Genomic DNA, 15437 nt, shown 5'->3' with positions numbered 1-15437 from the left:
CTGGCTAGGAACCTACATGAGCGGTCAGACCTGGCTGACTGCTCTTCCCAGCAGACACCTGGAAAGTTCAGGTCACCCATGATGACCACGTCCTTTGACCTAACTATGTCCGTGAGCTGACTTAAGAATTTCTGGTCTAGCTGTTCCCCTTGGTTGGGAGGTCTGTAGTAGACCCCCTCCATTAAGTCTCTTTCCCCTCGACTGCCTATTCTAACCCAGAGCACTTCCGTGTGCTGCTCTTCTGACTCTGTGCTACCTGATGAGGATGTGTATTCCTCTTTAATGTAGAGCGCCACGCCCCTGCCTTTCCTCCCTGTCCTGTCCCTCCTGTACAGCCAAAAGCCCTTGATATTCACCGCCCAGTCATGCATTGGGTCACACCACGTTTCAGTGAGCCCCACTATGTCTGGGTTGATGTCAGGTAGTAGGAAGGTAAGTTCCTCCTGCTTATTTCACATACTACGAGCGTTTGTGTAGAGGCATTTGAGGCCTCCTGAAGATGTGTGCACTGGCTCCCTAATCACAACATTGCCCTGGCCCCTGTTTCTCACCTGTGTATATGTTCTGCTTGTCGGTCTAGGCTGAGCTGTACTTATGAGTGCTGCTTGGTTTAGCGGTCCAAGGCTTCCTCCTCCCTCGTCTTCCCTTTCCCCTGTAAAGCCTAGTTTAAAGCCCGCTGGAGGAGATCCGCTAACCTAGAAGAGAACACGCTTACCTTTAGGGCAAAGGTGGAGCCCATCCCACCTGAACATGCCTCTCGTTGTTATGTGCGGGTCATTGTCAGGGAAGCCAAAGCCCACCTCAAGACACCATTCCCGAAGCCGCCAGTTGGTCTCTGCGATGCACGTCTCATGCGGTCTTCCACGTCCGCTCACTGGTAGTACAGAAGAGAATATGACCTGTGCACATATCTCCTTCAGCACGCCCCCCAGAGCATGGTAGTCCACCATCAGGGCTTCTCCTGGTTGCATCTTTAGTACCCACATGGATTAGGGCCATGGTGTAGTAATCAGTGGGCTGGATCACTGTGTGGAGAAGCTGCTCGTTGCTGTGAGCTCCGCATGGCCCTGGTGATGAGCCTCCTGCATGCCGGGCTGCTTTGAGGGGCGCACCCCCACGCTGCTGCCCTCACTGCGGCCCTGCATATAGGAGACGCGTTGCCAGGGCAGCAGGGAGCTTCCAGCCATGAGCAGCTTCTCTGCATGGTCCCACTGTGCCTTGCTGCCCTGGGTTGTGCCCATCAGGTTGCAGAGGCCTCAGGGGAGGGCAGCAGGGCAGGAGCCTGCGCCCGCAGCCCACATGCTTGCCCTGTGCAAAGATCTGGGGGTTGCATATCCCCCCCACCCCCTCAGGAGTATGTGCCATGGCAGGGAGCCAGCCCCACCCACTCTGGCAGGAGGGAGCAGGTGCAGGGGGCTGTGGACCTAGGTCTGTAGCTGTGGCATCAGGGGGTCCCCTCTGGCTGGGGGAGCAGGGGCTATGGGGGTAAATGAGACATAGGGGGCATGCAGTGGGAAGGCCTTAATTTTAATAACAGCTTTTTGGGTTTTCATTAGAGAATATGATTCTTTATTTTAATTACTATTATTTTCTTTATCAGAGAATTTGCAATTTTTATTTGGGGGAGGGAGGGGAGGTGGAAACCAAGATCCCTGTTGATTAGCTTCAAAAAGCCCTAAGCGGACACTGTCCTGTCTGCCTTATACACAGATACCTTGGCAGTAGCTACTATACCACATGCTGGCTATAGTCTGTGCTCTGGGAGAGGGGAGGGGGATCCCTGCTTGGGAAGGGAGTGGGGGCGGTAGGGGGAACCCGGTCAAACCCTGCTGTGCTTGCAGTCTCTACTGGAGCTCCAGCGAAGGAGTTAGAGGGGCAGGGCTAGCCCTGCTGTGAAGCAGACAGAACAGCCCACGCCTGAAAGCATCTGGGATGCTGGGAGACTCTGATTTAACTTAAACCAGCAAGGGGTCTGGAACAGACATTGCATAAACAGTTTGACCCAGATCAGTTACATCTGGTACTACATTCGGCCAGGTTTATCTGAAACTGGTTTCAGCCATTTTCAGACTAATTTATGTGCACTGAATGTCTACTCTGTTACACGTTTAAATCAGTTTCTGATCACTTAAACCAGTTTGTGTAATGTCTGGCCCTAGCCACTGAGGAATGTATGTACATCTTAGTTGCAGGTTTACTTTAATAAATGTTTTAAAACTAAAAGCAAGTCAGGTTCTCTCATTTCTTAAAAGCTCAAACTGATTGTAGCAGGATTCTTTCCCAGGGGTGGCTGTAGTGTCCCTAGGGGAATCACCCTTCAGCCCTTATCCATTTCTCTCACCTGCCATATCTAGATGCTTTTAGATAATGGGAGGCTGTTCCAAGGCTTCCCAAACTTGATCGCTTGCCCCTGAGCACAGGTGTTTCCACTCTGTTTTAAGGGCTAATTATGTGGCTCTGGCTGCTCCTTACACCATGCCCATGCTTCTCAGATGTTAGTGATCGTATTGATCATTAGCCATCTTAGACCAACAGTCCCAGTGACTGGGCCTCCCTCTGGCTGCATGGTTTGCCCATCTCTGACCCTCTCTGGCCTTGCTCCTAGGCCTCTGACCCTCTCCCAGGCCTGTTGGGGACGTCTCTGCCCCTCTTCCCTCTTAAAGTGACAGGTGCATTAAGCATTGCACTTACCTAATTAACTTAACAATAATACATTTTAAAAATGCCTTCCCTTTCCATACCAGAAAAATATGCATGATAGTACATGATGAAAACTAGTAGTTTCTGTCCTATTTATCTGTGTATAGATACTTTTCCTTTGGAGGAACAGAGGATGAGGATAACATTCTTGCATGCCCTAAAGGACATTTGTGGGAGATTACAGGCATCTAAAGCACATAGCTTATTCTGAGTGTGTGGAATAAAATAGTGGTTTTATATTAATAAGACACTTTGTATTTATTTTGCACAAGAATAAAGGAAAGAGAATGTGCCAATGCATTGGGTATCGTAAGATTTTAAATTGGCTTCATATTACTTGTATGGTTTCTGAAAATATTTTTTAGAAACAGAATTCAACCTTATTTGTAAAGGCTGTATCCTAGTTGTAAAGATAGCAAACTTCTGTTAAAACAATGATTGCTAAAGGAAACAAACTCTATCAAGAAATGGGGCAATAAATGGTAATAATAAATATTTCATGTTCAGTTTTAAGCAAGATAAAGTCGGCTTTTTTTATTAGTAAGAGTCTCTTCATCATCTTCTTAACCACAACAGCAGATATAGAAACCACTGCTGCTCATTATATATATCAATGGATGAGATCTGTTGAGCATTTTGTATGTAAATAGACCCCCAAATTACTTTTTGTAAACAAACGTATTTCCAAATACAGTCAGTTTAAATAAAAAATATTAGGAATTAAGTTAGTGTTTTGGTAATAAGAGACCTTGACATTCACTTTAAGAAAATTTGTACTAAATCTTTACTTGGCACTACTTTGTCCACTTAAGTACCTTGAATCTTGTTTAGAACTGTCTAAAGTGAAACTAAGTCTTATGTGATTCATTGGTTGCTAGGTCTCTGTAATTGAATTTGATGACAGCTTGTGTTCAGAGTTTGGTTGACTGCAGAATGAAAAATGAGCTTGCTTATAATAGTTTGTGCTTTGTCACATTTTTGTTTACCAAAAGCAGCTTGACTAATAGAGTGTTTTTCTTTCAGCTCCTGAAACTCTGATGAGAGCCTTAGAGCTTTTGAATTATCTGGCTGCTTTAAATGATGACGGAGACCTAACGGAATTGGGATCTATGATGGCAGAATTTCCACTGGATCCACAACTGGCTAAAATGGTTATTGCAAGTTGTGACTACAACTGCTCTAATGAGATCCTATCTATTACTGCCATGTTGTCAGGTAATAGCAGGGGAAGCAATGTCAAACAAAGTTCCTATCTCCGATTTGGGGAAACTTTACTTAGTTTGCCAACATATAATCAATATAAACATGTTTTAAATAAATCTAGACTGCCTTCAAAGTTTAAGCCATTATGAGTGACTCTCTAAAGATTAGACATTGCAATTTTGTAAGCAAACAAAATTAGCAGGCATGACATAGCAAAACAAGAATGTAATGTTGTGAACTGTAGTTAATATACCTTTGGTTAATATGGAAAAGTTCTGAGCCACTGGAACAAAGTTCTCTTACACATTTTTCCATTTCTGTTGAACAGGACTATCAGTTCAGCTAATCTAATTTGTGGTGTTCCTTTTATACAGTTGGTAAATTTCACTCTTTCTAAAGTGTTCTGATTTTTTTTTTCTGAACAATATGGGTAAATGAAATACAGTATACGTTTTCTAACTTTCAAAGTAAAAGGGAAACTCATAGAGAATAGACATATATTACTACTCTTAAACTGTGAAAGGAAACGTCAGTTGAGACTGCATATCTATAATTTAATGAATTTGTCTGCATAGCTGCTGCAATAAATGGATGTTAGTATGCCATAACAGAGATGCTTGTCAAGAAGAGATATTTGGAGGAAAAAATGAAGTCAACCAGACTTTGTTTAAATCCCCAGTCATATAGAAGAATTGGCTTTATGCCTCGTCTTAATAAGATGAGAGCAAATTTTAGCCCCATTTTGGCAATGGGGATACTATATGTTGGTTCTTATTGTTTTACAGACTTCTTTCAATACACACCTACTTCTCATCCTTCTTGAAATGGTTACGTATTTCATATAGACGGTTAGAAAAATGTTTTGGATAAGTGTAAAATTTCTTTCTTCAGCTTAGTTTTGTAGTATATTATGATATGAAAAGTTGTTTGTTTTTTTTTAAGAACAAGCTAAAATGTTTGTTGTAGAGTTATGATTGTTCAGACTCAGAGCAGATGGGCAGGGCAGAATATAATTCTTTTTAATTTAAATGGTAACTTTTATTTGCGGAGGTGGTGGTAGGTTGGTGCCTGCCTTTTGTCCATCTTTTTTTCCCCTTCCTACCCACCCCAGAATCTGTAGTCTGGTCAAATAGTCTAGTATATTTCCTGTTGTCTTCAGCTGCAATTTATAGTCTTTTTTTTATTTAGATTCTTCCCTCACAATCCATGCTTTTTAAAATACATGTGTAGCTTTTAGCATAGTGGTAACATGCAAAAAGCTGCTGAAAGATGGTCCCATTCTTTGCTGCAGTTAAAATATAGTCCTTTTAAAGCCCCCAGATCCGTTATCTTTAGTGGATGTTCTACAAGGCAGGCAGCTGTGCTGGTAACTAGACTCATTGTATTGGAGAAAGCACAAATGGGAGCTGTCTAGTATCGATTCAGAGATTAGCTGTTTAGGATAAAAGGAGGAACTGAACAACAAAGGAGGAAGGCACAGCGTTATTGAACACAACAGCTCATAAAACGAGTTAAATCTCACTTCATGTAGGAAGTCCTTGTACAAAAGGTTTTTTTAGAGAGTTTTGAGGGTCTGTCTTAAGCTAAATAAACCTAGGGTATTTTGCAGCATTTATTCCTGGACTCACTGTATTTTCTTGCTGCTGTGGCAGAAGTCTCGTAACGATGTGCCTTTTTTGTGGCGCATGCTTTGTGTAAGTATTCAAAACAGTGAGCTAATACAGTGACAGTACAATTTTGAATTTGTCTTTATTAACTGAAGTTAGATGTTTAAAGAACACTTGGTTTCCTTTGTTTTCACATATTGAACTGTAAAAGTAACGGGTGTTCCTTCAGCACCTGCATTTATATCGTACCTTGGTCTTTAAGGTTTGGGGTTTTTTTCGTTTTACCATGTGAATTGAACAACATGGTACTTCACTAGCATTGATATTGTACTATCCATCTCTTACTGCGTTCCATGCAGTATACCTGGTATTTAAAAATAACATGTTCAAGCTTTATATGAATAAAAAAAAATAAAAAGACCCATTTATTTGTTAGGGACAAATGATATATGCAGAAGTGTGATGATGAGGTATGTGGTCTTTAGGGGTGAAGAGATGTGCATGGTCCTCTGTGCCTGGTAAAATGAAGGACACAGGGCTGTACATCTCTCATGATTCATAGCATTTAATTATTTAAAATTTGAAGCTTATATAAAAGCTTAGCTAATTTGTTTTTGTTTAACATGTGGTCGACTTAAAGAAAAGTCAGACTCTGAGCATTTTATATGGGGAGAAGATGCATGAAAACTTTCAAAGTTATATGAACTTAGGTCAGTGTTAACAAACCTACGAAGATGGGGAGATTATTCTTGGAATGCAGACAAACTGTGAACTAAGTGATGCTGGAATAACTATTTGTTGACTCAGTTGTCCATAGTTCTCTTAGATTTTGGCACTTAATATTTCTGGTTTCAAATACATGTCAAAGTATTCTTGAGGGATCAAATAATGTAAGAGACCATGAGGCTAGGTAGAACTTGATGACCTTCAGATTTGGATTTTTACTTCAAATAGTACCAAAGGGCGGTATAACCTTCCACCACTACCGCTACCATCACAACTGTAGACCTGTTGACACTTTCTCATTCATATAAGGTTTTTTTTTGTTTTGTTTTTGTTTTTGTATACCAGTGCTGATAGCAATACCTGCTGGAGGTGACAGAACACTGCTGAAGTTGTGTACTAGCAGGCTGATAATACAGTTGATGTGCAGCTGGCACAAATAGTGCAATATAGCTTGAAAATTCCTGGACTTTTCAGAGTCTCTTTAAGAAGACCCCCTCTTAGAAATTCACTGTCACTTCAGTGGTAGTATCGGTACAGCTATGAGCACTGCGTCTTAAATTAAGATCTATTGAACCTTCTAGTATATTAGACAATCCTGATGGCCTTCAGTATGAAGATTTTGATGCCTATTTATAGTGCTAGTCAAAATAATCAGGTACTCTGTAGCTTTGAAACCCTCTTGTCTTACAGATGTGGTTAGGTGTTGATGTACCAAATCAAGGTAGTAAACAGTCCAAGATGCAGTTGGAGGCCATCCTGCCCTGCCCTATGCTCTGTGAACTGACCTAGCTAGGCCTTGTTCCTCTATCTGTGAATGCGTGACTCATCGATATGGGCGTTTGTGTTGGGCCCATACCAACCTTGTTTAGTCCCACAGTGTTTTGTTCGCCCCACGGAAGCCAAGAAAGCAGCAGATGAAGCCAAGATGAGGTTTGCCCACATAGATGGAGATCATTTGACTTTGCTGAATGTCTACCATGCTTTCAAACAAAGTAAGTATGAACCCAGGTTTTAATGTGATATTGTATAAGAGCTTGTTGTCAAATATGAATTAAGAGATCCTATCTCAAAGAAATCAGATTGTTATACTCCAGCATTTCTGTAAAAGAAAAGATTTTAGCATGTATACATTAGCGTTTAGTAAGCAGGACTGTCACTGTTTCCTTTTTTTTTCATCTGGAAGTAATTTCATGTTACTGGATGATTGATGCATTAAGGCCTGCACATGTATGTTCTCCTAAATTGTGTTTTCTGGCTGCTCTCTCATTTGTCTCTCAGGTCTTAGGCACTTGGTTCTGTGGGTGAAGGTTACAGATGGACCTAGAGACGACTAAGTTTCTGATATTCTTTAACCTGTAGTTAGTCCATCCCTCTTTCAGTTCTTGAGATAAATTAATAAATGTGAAATCTTTCCAAAATTACCTAAAGTAGCAATCTGTATCTGCCCTTTCAACCCTCTGAACACTTCCCACCCCCAAGTGGGTAATACTATACAGCAAGAAATTTACTTTTTCTAAACATTTGAGGAATTTGATTCTGTGATAGGAGGTATAGGAAATCTATGCAGGACTGAATTTTGTTCCCGTAGAGGTAACTTTTAGGTAGGGTAAGGCAAAGGGCATTTCAGATCTGGGTGAGCTATATTGCTAGTTCCAGTCTCATTTGGAAAAGAGTAATTTTTTTTAAAGCTGCTTAAAGGCTTGGAATAAGTCTTAGAGATGTATTGATGGACAGAGAACAGGTTGTTTTTTTACTATTGAAAGATATGTTTATCACATGAGTCTGTAATTTATCATGGGAGTATTGCTACTATGATCTGTATGTATCTATACAAACACAGTATGCTCTTCTCCAATAAAATCAATCTTTATTTGAGAGTATTTTGGCAGCATGCGCAAGATCAAAGTGACAGAGAGGTGAAGATAAGAGCTTTGTTTTTGAAACATTACTATAAAAGTGACACGCTGGATTTCAGTGTATATTTTTTTTCTATTAATGACTTTTGTGATGAATTTACCCTGTTTTAAAAGTCAACCAGTCATTTAAATGGCTGAGCAAGATTAACCTGGAACTTGATAATCCACCTGTGGTATCTTTTCTTATAATTAATAAATTAAAAGATTTACAAATCGAAGATTTGGCCAACAACTGTGGTTAACGACTGTGAAGCAGAATTGAGTCTATTTTATTCTTATCTTTACTCTTTCTGCTACCACTAAAGAAGGCTGGTTATTTAAATCATATTAACATAAACGTGCATTTTTACACCACTGTTTTACAGTAACCACATGTGCAACTTTAATAAAGGAATAGAGTATTTATGTTATTTAGTAGAAGAAACTAAAGATAGCTTTTCTTTAAAAACTGTGACTGACAAGCTTTTGCAAACATTCATCATTTGGAGAACCTTGCACTGTTTCCACAGATCCCATTAGGTTCTTAGTTTGAGGGTTTAAAATTCTACAGATTAGTCCATCCTCTGATATGATATGGCTACTAAATGTACATATACTGTATTTGGAAGCATTTTAAATTAACTGCCTACCTGATCTGGAGTGTGAAAATAGTGATGATTTACAAACACCCACCCCCCAACAAACCCCATATACAGAACTTCAGAATGCCCTACCGAGGAGAGTGGCAGCTTTCTGTCCTCATTTAGCACTGAAATAATACTTTCTAGCTTATAATGTAGGATAGATAGTTTGGGTTGCTTCTCTTTCAATAACATTCATTCAGAACTGTTCTTGTTCCAATAAAGAACTATTTGTTGAGCCAGAGAATGAGGGAGAGACTGACTAGCCTAACAGCTAAGGCATTTGTTTAAGCTAGAAGAGATTGGAGGTCAAATTCCTGTTCCAGAGTATTTGCTTGTTCAAAATGAAGCCGATCTAGTGGAAATGGAAGGACACCCTTGCCTTTTTTGAGCAAGAACTTGAAATTACTTCTCCCCTGTAGCTGAATTCCTTTGTCAGTTGTGGAAGAGGGTCTGTTCCCTGTGCAGGCTTTGAGAAGATAGCTACCCAAAGATAGTAACACTTTTTTATTTTGGACTAGGAAATGCATAAAATGTAGTACAAGTTCATGTGTAGCCTTGGTAGCTGGCTACTCTGAATAATATAGGACTCTAGAGGTATGAAATTTTTGAAACGTTACAAATCTAGTAACGTGTGCCTAGCCACAGAAATCTGCTTTAATTTTTCTTTCCAGCATTAGAAATGTTAGTTCAAAATTTCAAAGATGTAAAATTGTTCAGTATTTAAAGAGGATGTTTTTATGAATTATATGTAGCTGTTAATTGAATACAATATCACATTGTGCGTGTATAATACACACGCGCGCACACACGTGCATGTGTGTATGCATGTATGTGTGTGTGTGTGTGTATATATGAAATACTTTATACATGGTACATTTATATAGTAAGGATAGTCTCATCATCGTTGTTTGATTCTGTAATTTAGTAAATGACCCTCGTGCATTTATTTCATACGCAATGTAAAGGAGTCTTCAGTTGGTCACTATTTTATTTACTTGTTTTAATTGGAGAAAATAATTCATTTTTGGATGATTCATGTTTTTTAATGTTGCAGATCATGAGTCGGTTCAGTGGTGTTATGACAACTTCATTAACTACAGGTCCCTGATGTCTGCAGACAATGTACGCCAACAGCTGTCACGAATCATGGATAGATTTAATTTGCCTCGTAGAAGCACAGATTTTACAAGCAGAGACTATTACATCAATATAAGAAAGGCTTTGGTTACTGGTTATTTTATGCAGGTACGTGTGTGTGGTTGCACATTGCCTCTTGTTTCCATTGTGTGACTTGTAATTTATCGCAATGAAACCATTATCAGATTATAAAAACTCTCAATATTGCATATAAAATAAACTGTAATTTAGGTTATCTTATTAGACTTATTAATTTAAAAATGAGGAAGAAACCTGTTAGGTATAACACTAAAAGAAGGCTTAATTTTTTTCAAAATATTTGTCTGCTACTTAAGTTGCTGAATACTCGATTGTGATTTATTTAAAAATAATTAAAAATAACAGACCTAATAACTTCTTTATAAATAGGTATAATTTGAGTTTAAAATGAAAATACATACCACTTCCTAATTTCAGGAATCTGATAAGTGCAGTCGACCTTTTAGAAATATTAGGTAAGTTAATACAAAGAGGAAAATTCTCTTGGGGCTTGCATTGGATTTCCATTGTGAAAGGTGGAAAACCACATAGCTTCTTTGATATTTCTTAGTTACACTTTTTCCCCATTTGGATAATGATCTGCTACTTCTAAAACCACAGAAATACTCTGACTTAAATTATGAGCAGGGGCCCGGGTTTTCCATTCGCTACAGGAAAAACACTGTTTTTCTCTCTTTAAGGGGAAAGACATGGGAAATGGCAGGTTTTCCCTTGTAGGTTGGAAGAGTTCTAGCTGCTAGGGGCAAATGCAGCTTGCAGGTCAGATCTGGCCCACTAGGCACTTTCATCTGGCCCACAGGACCCACCAACTAATTGTACCCTGCCCAGCCCTTCCTCCTGACAGAATGAGCATGAGGCACCCAAGTATACACTTCCCCTTGCCAACACACTGCATTGTGGCTCACTCCCACCCTCATGGGCAGAAGAGCCCAGCTTGGTCAGTGCACAGCTTTTAGGCAGGGCTGCTCTTGCCACTGCTGCAGCTGCTGGGGGACCTGCTCAGCATTCTCAGTCTTGGTCACTCTGAGTACCAGGTAGGGAGGCGGTGGGGGCTGGCTGGAGCTGCAGCTGGGCTAGAGCGTGGGGCTGGCAGTAGTGGGGAACCTGTGACCAGGGTAGTGGCAGCAGCATGGAGCTCATGTGGGCAGGGTGTGGGTGTGAGGGAAGGGGAGAGTGAGGGGGTAGAGTGGGAGGACACCCCCCTCCCCTCCACCCACACACACACCCATTGCACGCAGTGCTGGAAGACAGCAGCAGCAGGTAGGGGTGATCATGCCCACTGCAGGCGCTGGTGTCTGGTGGTCTACCACTCTGATCAGTGCAGCACATTGCATCAAGGACAAAGCCCAGCTTTGCCATCTCTATTGCTGGCACTCCCCACCATGCGCACACAGCCCCCACATTTGCAAAGCTCCAGAGGGAAGCTCCATGCACTGGAGCGAGCTGTCTTCCCCATCCTTTGCTACTGAGGTCCCAGGACTCTGCTGGAAATAAAGAGGACCCCCAGCGCTTGTTTCCCGGCAGAGTCCTGGGACCTCTACAGCAGGGAGCGGTGCAGGCAGCCAGCTCCGGTGCATGGAGCTTCCCTCCGTCATCGTGCAAGTGCAGGGGCTGCATGTGCATGGCAGGGAGTGCTGGCCATAGAGGTGGCTTGGCTGGGCTGTGCTCCTCGCTGCAATGTGCAGCACTGGCCAGAGCTGTACGCCATCAGGCAAGAGCACCCTGAGCGCCCCTGTCTGCTGCTGCACCAGGAGGGAAACGTGGGGGGGGGGTTCCCACACCTCCCCTCCCTTCCTCACACCCCACAGATGCCACACTCCCTCACAAACACCACCCCACACACACTTCACCACACCCCCACACGCTCACCCCCCCACGTTCTGCCATACTCGTGTGTGTATACTTGCGCGCACGCACGCACACCCATACCTCTGACACATATAACACTACAAAGTTACTATGCAATCACTTCTATATACAGTACACAAATACAAATCATAACAAAAATAATTTAATTTTGTTACAAAAGATACATTATAGTAGGTGACTTCTAGTGTATGATTTGTTTGGTTTTTTTTGGTTCTAAGATAGCAACCCCCCCTCCCAGAAAGAGTGTTTCCAGAGAGAAAGGGGAGGTACTTGGGGTAGCACAGGTCAGGGGTTAGGAGCTAGACTTCTGGTTCCAAGATGGCAACCAGGGGGGTGGGGTGACTGTCAAGGGGCAGGGCTGCCCATGTGGCCCTCAAGCACATCAAACCTCATTAAGTGGCCCTCCACCCAAAATAATTGCCCATCCTTGGGCTAGGGGGGAGTGGAAGGAGAGTAGCTAGGTAGGGGGTGCCACATGCATGTGCATGCTTACACATGCATGTGACGGCCAGGCAGCACGGAGAGCAGTTCCCTCAGATAAGTCTGTGGTGGAGGAAGGGAGATTGAGGCCCCCATAGTGAGGGAGAGGGAGTTGGGTAGGGCTGGGATTGGGGGTGCTGCCCAGCCAGGGTTGTGCCTGGGGCCTGGTGCTGGGGCAGGAATGTGTGGCTGCAAGCCCCAGGCAGGGAGTGGGAACAGTCACAGGCAGCTCATCTGAGGGACAGCGGAGGGGCTGGTTCCCCAACGCTTTGTGCACTACTGGAGGGGGCTGGCAGCTGAGGGCTTGGGGCTTCCCACCTTGCTACCATCCTCTGGAGGGCTTCCACAGTGCAGTGGGTGAGACCCAGCACAAGAGGGCAGAGTAGGCTGCTGAGTTCTGGTGCCTGGCAGCAGTGGAGGTGGTGGCACATAATGGTGTCCCCCACTATTGCCAGGCAGGCAGAGGGCTCCTGGTGGTGACACCACGTCTCCCAAGCCCTGCTCTGCCCTCCTGTGCTGAGTCTCACCCACTGCACTGTGGAGGCCCCCAGGGGAAGGGCAGCAGGGCAGTCTGCATCCCATCCACCCCCCACCATGGGCTCCACTCTAGCTGGCGTGACTGGGGTGATGAAGGGGAGGGCTCTGGGTCAGAGGTGCGCAGGGGAGTGAGGAGTGATGGGGTGGACAGGGGAAAAGGACAGACCTATCAGGGCTGTGCAGTGCCACAAAACAGCAGAGGGGACAGCTACAGCTTGACCCATGTCCTGGGGGGCAAAGGGGGAGCTCTGATTTTTCCATGAGAGAACTCAAAATCAAATGCCAAAATTTATCTGTATTTAGAATTTATTTTACTGTAGTGATTGAGGCACTGTTAGGCTTCCAGATTGATATATTTATAGTTTTAAAGCAGTAAAACATTGTGTTCAACTGATATCTATATATATAGTATTGTCTCATTTTAATCATGGAAAAATGCAGATTTGGGGTTTTTAAATCAGAGAATTTGCAATTTTAACACAAGACCAGGATTCCTGCTGATTAAGGAGAAATAATTAAAAGTTCCCTGCAGATCTTTTGACTAAGATTTTTGTTAAATTCTTCAGACAGTTAACTATAAAATCTAGTGACCAATCCATAAATATAAAATCTAGTTCACAAAAGAGGCCAAAGACTGATTCACCAAAAAAAAAAAAAAAAGATATAGAGAATGCGTGCACTCCACAATTTGTACTGCTCCAGCTTTGCTATATTTCTTTTTTGGTCACTTTTTAATATCTTTGTAGTAGATAAAATTATTGGCAGTAGAAGATGCCTTCAATAAAAAAAATAACTGAGTATAAGAATGACTTTTTTTATGTTTAAGTTTAATTATACTTGTAGAGCTATCCAGTTAAGAAACTCTGCTTTACCAAATCCTAATGAATTTAAGTGTTGCAATACTTTCACAGATATGAATAATTTGGCAGACAAATTAATTGACTTAATTCGTGTTGCTGAATCCAGTTGGTCTTATGCTGTAACTCCACAATAATTCTTCCTTCTGACATACTAGATCTCCAGCTTTTCTATTGGGTTTATTTTTCAGAATCAGATTTTCAGGACCTTTAGTAAACATTTCTATTACAAGGGAAAGTACTATCAAAGTGGTATAATGATGACAATTTGACTGCTGTTATCAGTCCAGAAGGAACTGCTGCACCTAGTATGCTCAAAACAGATGTCCTTGTTGGACCAATACTGGCTTGGAAATAAATTGGACTTAAACTTGTTAGCAAGCTTACATTTAGGCTTCAGAGTTAGGCTCTGGAGCAGTGAGAGACACGTGGGCGAAAGCCTGCTGCGCCCCTGCTCCCTTGAAGCCCCCCCAAAAACCCCCCAGCGGTCGCGGAGACCCTCGCTGACCCCCAGCACAGCCGGAGGCAAGCAGGGCCCGTGGTGGGAGGGGTTAACCCCTAGAGGGTGGGAGGAGGCGGCTGAGTGAAGCTGGGCCGGGTCAAGCCCCACCCAGGCCCCTACTTCGCCCAGCCCCCCAGACAGCCATGTGACCGGGGTTGCGCGAACAGGCTGCATAAACAGGTGCGCTTGTCTGCTGGTGTGCGAGTTAGTGCGGAGTTTGCACAGGAGGGTGCATGGGAGGGCCCGAGACCCTGCTTGTGAACCCCCCCAGGGTAGATAGTCCTAGCCGTAGCCAGCCTACCAGAGGCATGACACAGTTGGGCATGCGCCGCACTCCGAGGGTCCCCTCGGGCTCTGTGGCCCCCCCCCCCGGCACCCCAGAGACGGCCACCCAGATGGAGCCCATAGTTCTGGGCTCCACGCAGACGGAGCCCCTGGCTCTCGGTTGCAGGGGCTTCCTGTCAGGCTCTGGGGCCTGGGAGCATGGCCACCTCCCCTTGTGGTGTCTGCTCCCTTTTGGGGTCTCTGGCATGCCAGCTGGAGGAGCTCCAGGCCACAGTCCAGAGACTGCGTGCCATCAGGGAACGTGAGCAGGAGATTGACTCCTACTGCTAGGCTGTTCTCCCCTGGGAGCCGGAGGGTAGACCACAGTCTCCCTCCAGGACAAAGGAGGACTCCGGGACCTCCCGCTCTGTCCAGTCAGGGTCATGGACCAAGGTGGTCAAGGGCCCTAAGGCCCCTGCCCTGCCAGAGCTTACCAAGGTCCCTGCCCCACCGGAGCTTAGCAACAGGTACGCACCTCTCGTTGTTCTAGCAGAGCCTGCTAAGTTGCCAGATCCCGCAGGTAACACAGGCTCAACTGCAGCTACTGCCCCTGCTCTCCCCAAGACAAAATGTAAAGTGTTTGTAGTGGGAGACTCCATCCTGAGGGGGACTGAGGTGCAATCTGCCGCCCCGACCCCTTAGCCCGGGAATTCTGCTGCTTCCTATGCACTGTCTTATGCTTCTTATTCATGTGGGCATCAATGACACAGTTCGGAGCACTCCCAGCCGAGTCATGAGGCGCTACAGGGATTTGGGAGCGGGGCTAAAGGGTCTGGGGGCACAGGTAGTGTTCTCATCGATCCTCTCAGTCTCGGGGTATGGGCTGAGGAGGGAGAGGAGGATCCATGTAGTCAACCAAAGACTGCGGCACTGGTGTCATCGGGAAGGCTTTGGCTTCCATGACCACAGCCCGCTCT

General features: G+C 43.9%; 1 protein-coding gene across 1 annotated transcript in view; it reads left to right on the top strand.

The window, feature by feature from the left end:
* Window positions 1–15437, top strand: part of DHX15 (DEAH-box helicase 15) — a 95975-nt gene that overhangs the window by 73069 nt on the left and 7469 nt on the right. The window contains exons 10-12 of the mRNA XM_019552719.1: window positions 3724–3915; window positions 7106–7228; window positions 9830–10020. Of these exons, the coding sequence (XP_019408264.1) occupies window positions 3724–3915; window positions 7106–7228; window positions 9830–10020 (506 nt within the window). The remainder of the gene's footprint in view (window positions 1–3723; window positions 3916–7105; window positions 7229–9829; window positions 10021–15437) is intronic.

The sequence above is a fragment of the Crocodylus porosus genome, unplaced genomic scaffold (genome assembly GCF_001723895.1).
Source record: "Crocodylus porosus isolate Cpor-Errol unplaced genomic scaffold, CroPor_comp1, whole genome shotgun sequence".
NCBI lineage: Eukaryota > Metazoa > Chordata > Crocodylia > Crocodylidae > Crocodylus > Crocodylus porosus.
This window is presented reverse-complemented; position numbering and strand designations above follow the sequence as displayed.